This window comes from Onychostruthus taczanowskii, unplaced genomic scaffold (assembly GCF_017590055.1).
Source record: "Onychostruthus taczanowskii isolate IOZ18803 unplaced genomic scaffold, ASM1759005v1 scaffold121, whole genome shotgun sequence".
In the NCBI taxonomy this organism is placed as follows: domain Eukaryota; kingdom Metazoa; phylum Chordata; class Aves; order Passeriformes; family Passeridae; genus Onychostruthus; species Onychostruthus taczanowskii.
This window is the reverse complement of record NW_024498363.1, coordinates 823,124-838,052: the sequence shown is the minus strand read 5'-3', so window position 1 is coordinate 838,052 and position 14,929 is coordinate 823,124. Positions and strand designations below refer to the sequence as shown.

General features: G+C 39.1%; 1 protein-coding gene across 4 annotated transcripts in view; it reads left to right on the top strand.

The window, feature by feature from the left end:
* Nucleotides 1-14,929, top strand: part of NRG1 (neuregulin 1) — a 170,585-nt gene that overhangs the window by 143,344 nt on the left and 12,312 nt on the right. For 2 of the 4 annotated variants that reach the window (XM_041395911.1, XM_041395907.1), the window contains 2 exons: nucleotides 6,654-6,712; nucleotides 12,505-12,528. In XM_041395911.1, coding sequence (XP_041251845.1) covers nucleotides 6,654-6,712; nucleotides 12,505-12,528 — 83 coding nt within the window. Of the gene's footprint in view, nucleotides 1-5,940; nucleotides 6,009-6,653; nucleotides 6,713-12,504; nucleotides 12,529-14,929 lie in introns of all 4 variants that reach the window. The other 2 variants (XM_041395908.1, XM_041395910.1) reach the window with 2 other exon arrangements.

Here is a 14,929-nt window from a genome sequence, read left to right as displayed (position 1 = left end):
TCTTTAGAGGAGCACCTGAAAAATGTCTTCTTCTGAACTTGCATTTCTTCATTTTTTAACCATGTGGATGTGGAAAGAATGCCAGGAACAACCTCTGTGTTCTACAGAGGCATGTGAAACAAAGCAGAGGCTAACTGGGTGATACATCTACATGATGGTAGCACAACTTCTTGTATTGGTGTTTATATGGCACAAAGTAACACAACTTGAACATTGTGTTAGAAAAAATGAAACAGACATTGTAAACTAAATATTCCACATTTAGGGGAAAAAAAAAAAGGTGTGGAAACGGCATTGAATATTACACTTTGTATAGAAGAAACTGTTATTTTAATTGTCTGATGTAATAACCGAACAGTTTCTGGTGAGACCAGATTCACAACTGTTGTTGTCTTTAATTGCATAAAATCAATTAGTGTCATGGTCATGGTAGAGGTTACTATTTTGTGTGCTGATCTTGATTCATGAAATCATATGAGTTTTGTTTAGTGGGGTGCTTGTGCACCTTTCTCAGGTCCTGATTGTGCTGTATTGGTCTCCTGCAGTAGTCCTTCGCATCAGAGAACATCCATGAAGAGCTGCAGCACTGGAGTTTATCTCATATCTGAGAGCATGTCATGTAGCTTTTACCCTTGAAGATGAACTAGTCATAGGGACTTCTTCACACTAACTTGAGAGGAAACTCAACCTTTAAAAATTGGGAAGCATCCTTGGTACCTAAGAGGGATGAGTGAAAAGAGTGCACTTTTGTGAGGATATTACTGTTTTCAGACAAAGAGATAGTGGTTAGTGAAGACTGTCATCTGCTGAAACTGCATAATTTTTCAGTCTCCTTGGACTAAAAATTAAAAAGCACTAATTGTAAAGATAGCTTTGGTAGGTGAGTTAGGTGAAGGTTTGAGATGATTTCTTTAGGCCAGGAAGAAATTGACTTCCTGTATTTGTTGGTTTTTTTGGTATTTTTGGGTTTTTGGTCTTTGGGTTTTTTAAAGGAAAACAAACAAAAGCCAACAAATCCCCACGAAACCTCACAATGTTCTAGTTTACCTGCAAGTTTCCTCTTTTTTTCATAGAAAGATGTTACTTGCACATCATGGGCTTTGTTTTGCTTTGGATTTTCATGGGTTGCTGTAGTGCTGAAAGCAATGAATGCTCCATTGAATTTTAGGATCTTTTTTAGCTAAAGCGAATATGGAAAAGCTGTATGTGCTGTGGGTTGGATTCTTTTTTGAGAAAGAGAAAAAAAGATTTGGGTTAAATTTACATGGTTGTTGTAAGCCAACATTCAAGATGAGCAGTTTGCTATGACTCTCCAGAGATGTACAAGAGCCTGTGTTTCAACTTCCTATCCAAACACTGTTCAGAAAACTCCAGTGAATGGCAGAGCTGAGCATTGAGCAGGCTTGCTAATCATTAATATTGTCTTGGTAGTTTCAGAGGTATCCCATCTTCACTGGTATGAAGACTTCTGTATTTTAATTCAGACATCTGTGTATGTTCTGTAATGATGTTACAGACTGACTAATTTTTTAATAAAATGTCTTGGAGACATTTGAGTAAAGTGGGGGCTGTTTTTCCCTAATGTGGACAAGAAATAACCTTTAATTCTGGGGCTGTGTTTCAAGGAAAAGGCGGGTCCCAGATTTGGCAGATGTGCCTCTGTCTGGGTGGTCCAAGACCTATTTGGAAAAAGCATCAGAGCTGTAAACTTAGACAGGGTGAATCTCATTTACAAGAAGGCAGTGGAGAAGAATTCTTACCCTGAGAACAGTCAGGGCCACCATTATTTTGCAGGGCCATTTGCTATGCCCTCTAATACTTGCCAGAACAAAAATTTTATGTTGTGTAGTAAAACAACGCAATTCAGCTACATAATAAATAAAAGTGAGTATTTGAAAGTGGGTGTACTGGGAAAATGAAGGGACAAAATACAGTTTTCTTCTTACTTCTTTAAAAATAAAGATGTCCACTTTTTATTCTAACATTCCAGTTATCTATAATAGGTATCTAACCACTACACATTGTCTTCATTGTTCTAAGAAAACAAATCTACTCTCAGAACATGCTTGTGGAAACAGAATGCTTGAAATATGGTACTTGCTCTTCATATTTCTGCCTCAGTAGCAAGTTCACATTTTTCCATATGGTCCATCTGTTGAGAGCAAAAACAAAATTTCTAAAGCATGAGCCATATCATTCTAAATTGGTTTTATCCCTAACCAAAAAAACATGACTCAGATTCAAAACAACCATGGAATTTTCCAAGTAATCTCTGTTTTTTTTTAAATCCCCTATTCTACTAAAAAAAAAAAATCCTAAATTCACCTTCAGTTAAAATCTGGCTATATATTAAAAAATAAAATTTTATTAAATACACAGTGATGGTCCAGACAGGATCAGATCTTGCTTTTCTGGATACTGGTGTGAACTTCAAGAAAATTCCCTGCTTTCATGAGGTAACCATGTGAAATGCTCAGGAGATGTGTGAAGACATAGTAAAGCAATGTACAGCTACATCTGTGGTAGCATGTATGTTCCCCACTCGTATGTTAATTAAGGTCCAACACTGAGTAAAACACTCTCAAAATAGGACAGATGAAATAGGAAGCTTTGACTATTTAAATAAACTAGTGTATAAAATTTTCAGAAGCTTTGTAAAAACTAGTCACCTTTTAAAACTTCATAGACTTAAGAAGCCTAGATGTTACTGGCTTCCTATGAGACTGAGACTCCTAAGTAATTTCTGTTCTGTTGGAAATGCATCCCCAGGTTCACTGAAGAAAAAAATTTCAATAAATGCAAAATTAAGACCAAAAGTCCTAGCATTTCCTTCTTACTTGAAAAAAACTGTGTGAATATAAGATCTGTTACACTTTTGGAGTGTTCTTTTGAAGTATCATGCCATGAAGGTCTTGATAATCTGACCAATTGATTTCCGACTTGCAGACATCATCTTTTCTAGAGGTTTTGTTATGACTGAAGAAAGGAAATTTATAATGGAATTTCTGGATGAAAATAATGCTACTGTCTTAACAGAATGTGCTGCTGCTTTTCTTGACAGCAAAAGAGTGGATTATGCCCTTTTTAATGATATAACCATTTTCTACATCTGTCTCCATGTAAAGGCCTCTTTGTAGAATAGAAATGGGCAGAATTTTCTTCAAACCAGCAAGTTTGCAAGCAGAAGTTCCAGAAGTATTCATTCAAGAGACAGGATAGAAATACTAGTTCTTACTTAGGCCGTGAAATGGATTACTAAGTACTGTACTTCCCATGGGAAAAAAAAATTTCTCTCCCACAATGCATTTGTTTGTAGGCAGTGAATGAAATGGGAATACCAACCATTCAGCCATTTCTCTCCTGATGAAAAACAGTCTGATGATATGTGTTCAGTGTTCTGAGAAGTGTCCACTGTACACATGCAAATTCTGCTCTTTGCAACTAGTTTGTGTAGAAGGAAAAAAGCAATTATTCTATTACATGTGGTTCATTATTTTGGTCTTGCCCAGTTAATACAAGAAATAAATGGTTCAAGTAGCCTTTTTTAAGGCAAAAAGGAAATTACAAGGCTCTCACAGCACAAACATATACATTTTGCTCTAAGTTGTTTGACCTCAATTTTTGCTACTGTCCTAAAGGAAAATGGTGCATGGATAATGATCTAGGAAAAAAAGCCACAACAAGCAATGTCTGAAAACTTTGAGTAGGAAAAGGTGTTTTGGAAAGGACACCATTGCAAGCTGATTGTAAAAGTACAGTCTACAGGAAACAACCTTTCAAACTGGAAACAGTGCTGCAGTGCACATCCGAGCAATAAAATGCCTTTAGCATTCACACATCTTCGTAAGTGGAGAGGCTCATCTCAGCTTTCCTGTCAGCTGGCCCACCCTGGGCTCATTCTCAAGGGCAGATGCTGCAGCCCATTTGCTAACAATAGTTTCAGAGCAAGTATAAACACATCTGAGCTGGTTTTGGCACCATCTCAACAGGGCTGACCCTGCTTGGTCTGGAAGTGATTTTTGCATTGTGTATACCAGTGCTCAAGTTGTTTTCATCACCTCCACAGCTGCACCAACATCTGAAAACCAGTACAGACAAAGCAACCAACCAACAGCAGCTAGTGGCAGGAGGAAAACATGAGGCTTTCAATCATGTTCTTGGGAATTTGTAGCATTTAGCCTGATGACAAAAATGTAAAGGACCCTGTGAACTGAAAGCCAAGCATGCGCAAATGCCAACTTTCCAGGGACAGCCATTTATCAAGATCAGTAGTGCAAAATATTTTTATTCTTGATTCAGTAACACAGATCAAAATGCTTTCTATCAAAAGAACTATCAAAATGCTATCTCTCAAAGCTGCAAAAAGTCTTCTGTCACGCCCAGCAAAAACATCTTCTGAAAACAGAATTACCCTTGTGTTTTTCTCAGCTGAATATGTCTGTGGAGACTGTGATCTCTCCACACAGGGTACTCACCAAAAGAGGTGACTTTGGCTCTGAAGAACTTAAACTCTCTTCCTTAATAGATAAGTATATCATTACAGCAAATCAGGTTCAAATAATCATCTATGGATCCTCAAAATGTATCTTTATTACACAAATATCATTCCTGCATGGTTTGTTTGAACAAGATGCTAGTGTTTTTCCCTGACACTGATCCTTTGCCAAGGGGATTTTCTGAAAGTCTCACTTGTGTAAGGGCAGCATCCCTGGTTTTTAGGGCTAGAGGCAACTGTGGAAATGCAGAATTTAAAATACTGGGACAGCTTTCAGCACACATGAAACTCAGATGGATATAAGAGATGGAGGATTCTTCTGACCAACAAGTATTTGCAAATAATAAGGCTTTTTAGCAAGTGGCAAGTAAATTATGAAGAAATTTGAAAAAGAGGCCAGCACCATGTCATCAGCAGGAGAAAAAGTGGGAGTTTCTTGCACAATGGCAAACTCATGGAAAGCATCACAAAGACAGGCAACACACAAGGAGCAGATATCAGGTAATTTCAGGTTAATGCTGAGTAAGAGTGGCGAGAAGAAAGAGAAAGAGCAAAAATTGAAATCTGTAGATCCTTAGTATGGTGGACAGTCGTTCACACTTAAGTCTGAAGCACAGGAAGCCTGTCTATGGTGATATTTTGCGATCCTGAGCCCTGCCCCAGCATGGAGTATGAAGGTGAAGGAAGAATTGGTAGGCAGCAGCAGAAAAGATGGGAAAATCATAGAAGAGAAATTCCTTCTCTATGGTCAAGGAAAAAGCTGCACTGAAGTTTTCTGCAGAAGAGCTTACAAACTGGAAGGACAGACAACTCCAGGGCTGAAAATCTTGAGAGCACTTCTGCCCTCTCATTTTACTTATTGTCTGGACTCACTTATTTTACCTTCTTGTGAGCCATGTTGAATATACTTCCCCTTGGGCTTGACGTTGTCTTCTCACCTTTTGGATTTTTGTGGCTTTTCGGTGATCACTGTCCTAACTATTCCTCCTCAAATCAAATTACCAGAAGACACAACGTACCATCACAGAAATAACAAAATCATGGTATTTTCATAGATTTTATGTGACTAATGAAAGCAACAATGTAAATTGTTGTTATGCACTGCGTTGCAAGTTTTAAAAAAGAACTCAATCTGGGCCCTTCATGAGACGGAATAAGCAGTGAGCTGGTACACATTTTTGCTAGCCATGATTCTTGTACCTTTTTCAAAACAGACAAGGAAAAATGTTTTGGTTTTTTTTTTCCTCTGATGGATTTTTGCTGTAAATTTTGCAAAGTTTTATCTTCTGGAAAGGTTACACTTTCTTGCCTCTCTTCTGATCATTTGCCACTAACACCCAGCCAGGAAGTCACTTAATGCACTCGCACTCCATAGACCAGCAGATGTAAGTCTGTTAGTGCAGTGGTTTTGGTGTACTATTGCTTATCACGTTTTTGCCCTTTAGGTGCCAACCTGGATTCACTGGAGCAAGATGTACTGAAACTCTGCCCATGAAAATCCAAAACCAAGAAAGTATGTTAAAATAATCTGAACTTTGCTTTCTTCCCCAACTACAGCAACAAAATCAATAGTACTTGGTGTTTTCACAGTTCAGCTGGAACCGGCCTCACTAATTTGTGACCTGATTTTCTGAAGTACAATCTGTACACCATGGCATTATTGACCTCCAAAATATTTCTCGTTTGTGTGATTTTTGATCTTTCCATTCATTCACAGATGCATTTGTTTTGCACACGCTGGCAGTTTTCTTGTTTGGGAGACTGCAGCAAAGTGCAACCCTAAAAGACCAAACTCATGGAGATAAGTATGTACAGATCTTGTGTCCTTGCTGCCTTGTGGAAAGAGCATCCTAAAACCAATCTTGGTCTCTGGAATGGTGAATTTCTGTCTCAGATCTTGAAACACATTTTGATCTGGATTGGTTTGGTTTTGGCTGGTTTTGCAGGGGGTATTTCTTTACATTTCCACAGAGCAAATGACTTGCTCTCAACATCCTGAGCTATTTTGACATGCTAAACCGAGATTCAGTTTCTGAAAGTGAACTCACCAAGTCATATCAGTTCACACTGAAGGAGCTTCTTTCTTAGCATATATTCACCTCTTCTCTTTTCTCTGTTTTTTTCTCTACCATTTTTTTTTGTTTGTTTTTCCTCTCAGGTGCCCAAATGAATTTACTGGTGATCGCTGCCAAAACTACGTAATGGCCAGCTTCTACAGTACGTCCACTACTTTTCTGTCTGCTGCAGTAGAAGCATGCTCAGTCAGTGCTGCTTTCTTGTCGCTGCATCTTTCCTCCAATTTTTTTTTAATCTGTAACTAGATTTGTTGCCTAAGGCCTAATATTGATTGTCTCTGCCTGTTGCATGAAAATTATAACAAAAAGCAATTGCAAATTATAACAGAAAGCAATCCTGAGATGGTTTGGCATTGAGGGTAGGGGGAAATGCAAGACTTAGGAATGCTGTGAAATTAGTTCTGGATGTGTGATATGGACTCCCTGCTGACATCAAACAGAAAAAGGACAAAAATGAAATTCTGAAAGTCTCCCATTTTATTTGCCACAAAAACCTTATGAGTCATGATACAGGCCAGCACTTCCTCAACCAAAGGATGGGTAGCTAGTCCTCTACTTATATATGACTTTTGGAACTAGAGGTTAAAGGTGATTAAGTGCTTACATGGTTTCTAGTGAGTACTTGCCAAACAGGATCAAAATTTTCTTCCTCCTCCTTATCCAAGCTTCAGTGGAGAGAGCACAGAAAGAAAAAAGAAAAAGAAAAGAGGAAGAGATTACTTAAACAATGAGGTCTAACATGTTTTGGGTGTAGTGTGAGTAACAGGTGCAAAAGATCAAAGATTAATCAGCCATATGAAAGTATCAGACACGCACATACACAGAGTGCTAGAATCAGCACTGTAGTCACATCCCATAAGGTTTCCCATGGAGAAATGGGCTAATTATTATTACTTGACAAGGATGTACAGTAGGTACACTATATATATATTTTCTCTCATTGGCTATAGCAAAGTCAAAGGTAACATACAAGAAAATTGCTTAGGTCTCACATTTAAATGCACGTGTACTACTTACATTCAGTTGTTCCTGGCATCAGAATACACTGTGATCTAAAAGCAGTGTTACAGAAACTGTTTTTTTGATGGATTACTTGCCAGCACAGAAAGACTATAGGCCAGCTTAATTTAATTTCTGTTGGTATATAGGACAAAAAACTGTAAGTATGTGCTGGACATTTTGGAGCCTGAAGAGATGCACAGGTTTTCTCTTATACTGATGGATGAAAAACATGCATACATAATTCATACTTTCCATCAGAGAAGCTACCCACACAAATCCCAAGAATGCTGACTGGGGACCGAACCTTCCAGCACTCAAGTGTGCATTTTTATGCCCTGCTTTAGAATCTTTATTAGTGTGAGTTATATTTAAATGCCTCTGGTAGTGATGGCTCTAAAACTTTTTATGCTGTTACAGTATTTGTTTACCAAATGTTAGATTTAAGTGGCCTTTTCTCTGGATTGTGGTGAAAAGTGCAGTTCAGATTTTCTGATCTTAGAATAATAATTTAAAAGGAGATAGTGTAAAAAATATGAGATCCATTGTTTGCTGCTGAATTTTATCTGAAAACTATAGAAGAATTGTATGTTAATTGTAAATTCATCTTCCAACCTAGGAGAAAAAAAAAGTTCAGGTGGGTTTTCCTTCCTTTGTTTTTCAGTTTCCTAATCCTGGCTGGGATTTTTAAAGACACCAGGTTGAGATTTTCTGAAGTTGCCTCCACGGAAAAAACACAGCTGCCCTTGTCTTGCTGCAAGAGTTAGACTTAGTCATTAGTACTTAAGTTGGTCAAGTGCTTCCTCTCCTTGAAATGCAGAGGCAGGAGAGTACACCTCTACCTACCTTAGGCCACTGTGAGAGCCCCAGTCAATGGCTGTGAGACCCTGGCACTTCTGCCTGCCCTGCATCTGTGCTGTAACATCTGATTTCTTATACTGCTTAAGATCTTGAAATGACACTTTTGGAAAGGGTCCACTGAGGGAACATTTATACTTAAGTAAAAATAAAAAATCAATGAAGAAGCATTTACATGACTTTCCATTATCATACCCAAAGCAGACCAGAGCATATTATTTAACAGAGGACTTGGAGAGTTCTCTAAAGGCAAATGTTGCATCTGGGACTTAAAGCTCAGCTCATATTGCACCCAGTCCTGTGGATGATTAACTTAGTTCTGTGGATGCAGCTTTTGCAAAGTGCAGAGCAAATTGAGACGCTAAACAGCATAAGTGCTAGTAGGACACAAAAGTGTATGTGTGTGTGAACCATACAGCTATCTAATTTCACTTGCTTTTAGAAGGGTCTTTCTTCATTTGGAAAGAAAGAGTCAATGGGGTTCCAAGCCAAGTGTGCCTACCATTGAGCTGTTACTGTCTTAACTTGGCTGTGAAAGAAAATTCTTCTTCAGAAATCTCCCCTGGAGTTATTTGAGAGTCCTGAAGTTACTGGGCTGAGGACCTTTTGCCAGATCAGAACAAGGCGCCACTGGGCATTCTGGAAAAGCCCTGTCCAAACAGAGTGCAAGGCTGACTTGACTCACCTCAGAAGCCTGGCTGGCAGACCCTGTAGTGTCCTTTCCTTGAGCACAGCAGTCACAGCTGCTACCAGGTATGCTACCCTGGATTTTTTCTGTGACTGCTTTGACTTTGAGACTCGTGATCTACCACTGGTCCATAAGACAGCAGAAGGCAGTCCATGAATAGTTCCAAGAATACATCAATTCCTTGCATTTTATGCCTGAATGTTCACACATTTTCTCCCTTGAAGTCAAGGAAACACAGCAAATGGAGGAGAACAAAAGTAATGAGTTAACATTAAAAGTTTTGGGTAATTTTCACGTAGTTAGGCAAGAGAACTCTTATAGCAACACTGTGCAGAATGATCCCTGGGATAAGAAACAGTGATAAAGCCATGAATTAACAGAAGGTTGAGGGAACGTCTCTAGAGTTTAATTACAGGTAAACCCTTTGTCCTCTCAAATGCCCCAGATGGAGCAAGGACCCCACTCAAAGAGACTTGCTTACTTCACTAGTTAACAATTATATATGAACTGTGAATTTAGAACTGGCCGGAGGCAGGCTGTGGCCCTTCTTGGGCATCACATGAGCATGGTCCTTGCCATCCTTCAGCATGAGGCACAGTTCAAACAGTGGCCATTTCAGCCCTGCCATCCCTGATGAGCAAGAGGGACAGTACCAAGAGGGGCAGAAGGACTTTTCTTTTTAGTTGATGGCCCTTGCCTCATATTGTCACAGTGAAGCTGGCTGAGGCATTAAAGGAGGCAAGAGAAAAGCTCTGATGTTCTAGAAGGATGACCAAATCTGCAGTTACTGTGTTGGTAACAGTTGGTAACTGTGTTGGCCTAATTTTTCAGCCTTTTCATATAAACTACAGGTCTTCAAAAATCTGCATTTAGCTATTCTACTAATTCAGTATTTCTCATTTTCTACATATTTCTCAAGTTGTCACATCTGCATGAGGGTAGTGGACAATCTCACCTGAAAGTTTCATTTCTAAAGTCTTTCAGCACCCTAAAGTGTACACTCTATGTGCTGAGACCAAGACTCCTAAATGAACAAGCAGATTTGAAAAACGCCATTGTCCATCTTTTGCTCAGAATTAAAAATACAGGTTTTCACTATAAAATGCTTAGTTAATGTTCACTAAGTACTAAAATTGCTATGATAGGATACTTCAATTATGAAAGGACAAATTTTCCATGCTCCTGAGATTTGAACCAGTTGTCACTTTTATAGGAGCCATAGGACTAAATATATTAAGTTCAAAATCAATTTTGCAACCAGAATACTATTGAAATTAACCAGATTTTGGATCCAAAGTGGAATCTAAATGTAACAAAGAGAGTGTATCCCAGTCCCTCAAATAGAAATGGTTGACATACAGAGGGTCTGCCCTTTGGTAGTTTAGGAGATTTGAGTTTGTTTTTAATTCAAATTACATGAAGGAGAATTTATAATTTTTTTTGCATTATTCATTACCCACAGAAAGAAACATGACACTTTGGTGCTTCAGAGTTGGAATCGGTCTTCCTGGACCTCTGCTGTGGCAGTTGATCCAAACGGGTCCTTTCTGTGCCAGGTGCCAGTTCTCTACAAACACCTGAGCTAGTGCTCACCCCTCACTGGGCAGCACCGTGTCTCCAGGCTGCCCACCCACCTGAATCCGTACAGCAGCCCCCTCAAAGTCTTGAGTGCTCAGCAGCTGGGGCACACCACTCACAAACAGAGCATGCAGTGCTGAAGGATTCTGTTCCACGTTTCCCAGCACCATTCTCTTGTTCCATAGACCCTGCATCTCAGCAGGCTACAATATATCCAACAAGTCGTAGTTTTAAAAAGCTTTGGTGAAAAGAAATTGCTTCCGGAGCATTTTTTCCCCGCAAGACTGTCATATCCCCCAGTCACAACCAGAATGAAAACTGAGTTGTTAAAAATAATTAATTGTATTTATTCTTAGAGCACCTAGAGACAAATATTCAATAGAAGTCACACTGCATGTAAAAAGTGTGCAAAAATATCAGGCTAAGTAGGAAAATATCAAAAATAATCACCTGTTTATAAAATGAGAGGTGTTGGGATGTTCTGCTTGTCAGATCTAGGGAATGTAACTAGGAATACCATAGATAAGTCAGAGCTACATAACATCTAGGTTTGAATAAGCAATGCATGTTTCTTCAGCATGTTTTCTTGTTAGGCCTTCCAGACAGAATATATTCCGATTGTAAATACCAACTCCCTATTGAATTATATGAAATAGAAACTGCATGATATGAATGACTTCCCTAAAATTAAATTACCTTCAAACTAGGTGTCTTACCTATAAGCAAGCATAATTACAGCAATATATGTGCATGGGCATGTCATTCATTTTACTGAAGATTTAATTAAGCTTTCTATGCAACTAATGTATATCATTAGCAGAGGTCAGGTAGGCACGTGATACCGGCTGTTAGGAAGAGACCTGGATGGATTCCAACTTACTTAACCCTTAAAATGTTACTGATTGACAACAAAGATTTGACATTCCCCATGTGTGCAAACTACATTAAAAAATCCATTTGCTGTGAAAATTGCCATTGGCTGTGAATTTCATAGCACACAAGAACAAAAAAAGGCAAGAGCTACCATGGCTGTGGTGTTGGCCCCATGGGAAGGGTCTCCTAGGGTACCTGCTGGGGGAAAATCTGTGTTCCTCTTGACCCACAGGTGCTGGGGCCTGGGCGTGCTGATTTAGGCATGTGATTTGTGTAAAGGGATCAGGCCCTGCACCCCAGGGTCCATACAGCTGGTCAGCAAGTTGTTCTGCCAACGCAGCGCAGTCCAAAGACAGGGAAAGGGGGTTGGCTCCTCATTTTCCAGAAGCTGGAGGCCTGCTGCTTAATTTGGTGCTTAATTTGCAAAGCAGAGGACTCCCACTAGTGAGTAATCAGTGCCAGCCACCTCCAGGTCACAACCTTCAAGAGCAAGGGTACACATTCTGGGGACAGAAGCAAGGTCAGAAGGGAAAGCAATGCACAACCCATTTACAGGGGTATGCTGCCCATAAGAGCATCCCTTTTCTGTCATGTTCCCATGTGAAAACAATCAGCCATTGTACATGGCATGCTCAGGCCACAGACCTGTTTATCTCAGTAAGATCTTTAAGGGTTAATGGTTCCTGTTGCATTCCCTGGACTGTGGCTCCATGTATACATATTTTTGTGTATAAGCCTTGCAGAAGGTCTGGTCACATAGCTAAGAAAGGTGCACTCAAGCACTGCCCACATAACCATGCGCCCTTTGTCCTGTTTCATGTACAGACACAGAATAGCTGTAATTCTCATATGTAATTTATTTTTAAGTACAGTGTATTGCTCTTTTCTGAAACTTTTTCCTTTTTCTTTCTTTTTTTGACAACTTTCTGCATTGGCAGAGCATCTTGGGATTGAATTTATGGGTATGGACCAATCATTCCTTTTAGCCTGCAGATTCTAGACCCTGAGAGATAAACCCCTTTTAATTTTTTTTCTCCACTTCCCCTTTTCAATTCCTAACCAACTTCTTTATGCTTTAAAAGGGATCATACAGCTATAACAACAACGCTTGTCAAAGTGTTAGTGGAGATCAGTTCACTAAAATGGTCATCATAATATTGATAGGATATTCCAGCCTTAAGGAGTTCTAGGAATTACTGGAGTGATCATAACATGGTGTACATTCCTTTTTCTGTTGTATAGTTTTACTAGTTTTGACCTCTGCTTTTGGTGAGTTTTTCTCGGGTTGCCAGGTTTTAGAAACACCGTAAGTGTTAAGCAAAATGTCTAACTAGTATATTAAAAGGGAGAAACTATTATGGCCGCTTAAAATTATGCAAATATGCAGTGTTGAGCTCTGATTTTCAAGTAAAGCTTTATGTCTGAACCCACATCTTGGTGGTTACACATCATGTATGAATCAGTTGCCTATACATATCTGTAAGTGATAGGCATATATACATTCCTTTACAGGTCTGTAAATTCAAAGTGTACTGAAAGTTATTTAGGAATTTAAGTAGAAGTTTACAGCTAGACTCCAAATCCTCAAGTCAGCAAATATATTCAATATTTCTAAAACTAAACTCAACAAGAACATTGGCAGTGGGTACTATTTTCACACTTCAGCTTTAAATATAGTAGAAATAGATCTTTTAAATCTTATTCATTAATAGACTGTACTTACCTGACTAGCTATTTGTATTCAGAGGAAAAAATAATGCATTACTTGAATAGGCTAACTTGAAATTCAAGTAATTTTTAGTTTGGAATCTCTTATAATTATTGGCAAATTAAAAAAAAAAAATTAAAAAAAAAGCTAAACAAACAAACAAAAAAAAATACCAACAACAGATGGTGAGGCAGTTTTTGTTCTTGTTCTTATTAAAAATGCCCCTGCAAAATGTCATTAGCTTAAGCTATGGACTGTGGAAAACCCATTACAAGCCCAAATTTAAAAAATCACTCACAACCCAGCTTATTTTTATTTTTCTTATTATCGTAAGTTAGCAATAATACCCACTTATATGTGTATTAGATTGTAGTGGAAGATATATGGCTACATTAACATATGGGGAGTTAAATTTAAATTCTTTAAAAAATTGACATGCAAATTTTTCTTTATATATGAAATTACATTAGCAGAACAACCTCTTGGAATTAAATTCTTTTAAAAATCTCCAGAGATATGTAAGAAGAAAAACTTTAAAACAGAGCAAATTTAAGACTTCCTATATCATCAGTTATGTATAAATTAGAGTGATGTGAAATTAATTGCATAATATGCATATTTGAAAGGCTGCTTATGTAATACCTTGATTAAGTCTTATGTTGATTTGATTTTCCTGGTGTTCTGTAGGATAAAAAAATTATTGAAATTATTTTTAATACTTAACAGGCTAAAATCTTTCCTAAATTCTCACTGCACATAAAATTCTTTACTGACTTTCCTGCAAGGCTGCTATAAATTCTTTTCAAGGTAGTTTTATCAGCATATGTAATTTATCTGGGTGTCATTAACCGACTCCATAAACGTTAACACTGGTCAGAGACAGAAGGCAGTTTTGGGTCAAGATGTAGTATTACCCAAGTGCCCACAAGAGTTCTTCACAACACTCTTCTTGGCCTTAAACAGAGTCCAAGGCTTGTCTTTGAGGTACATGCCTTCTGCAAAGTCTTGACCAGGATCCCAGTCCTGTCCCAGCTGCCAGCATCCCCTGTCACCCACACTGGCCCCTGCAGAGCACCTGGGCATCCCCCATTTGGGGGTCCCCTGCCAGCCAGGAGCACAGCCAGGTTTACATGAGAACTTGCTGGTTTGCTGGGCATGCCCAAGTGTGTGTGCTTTCCAAGGCAGACCTTGCCCCTAGAGTTTGAGAGAGAGCATAGAGCCCCACCATTCATGCACACATTGTCAAGCTGCTTTTCCTTAGGGCCTTGTTTCAAAGGGCACAGGAGGGAACTAAGGCTATGAAAGCAGATCCAGGGATTTAATTTCCCATGCCCATCAAGACCTATGGTCCCAGCAGTATTGCTGGTGCTGGGAGCATTGCTCAGGGCTGCACCCACAGCCCTGCTCCCTCTCTTCATCCCCATCCCCTGCAGTGAGTGAGCACCCAGAAAGTCCCACAGATATGCAATGAGCCTCAGCCCACTGGCAAAAGCAGTCAGGCTGTCACCAGCCAGCTGCCCAGCTCATTTGCAACAGCCTCAGCCTGCACCAAACCTCCCAGAGTCAGTGTAATTTTTCAGTACAAAAACTGAGCAGAGTGTCCACTGTTAATCTCCTACTTCCTCTCCCTTGTGCTCCAAAAAAAAAACGGGTTG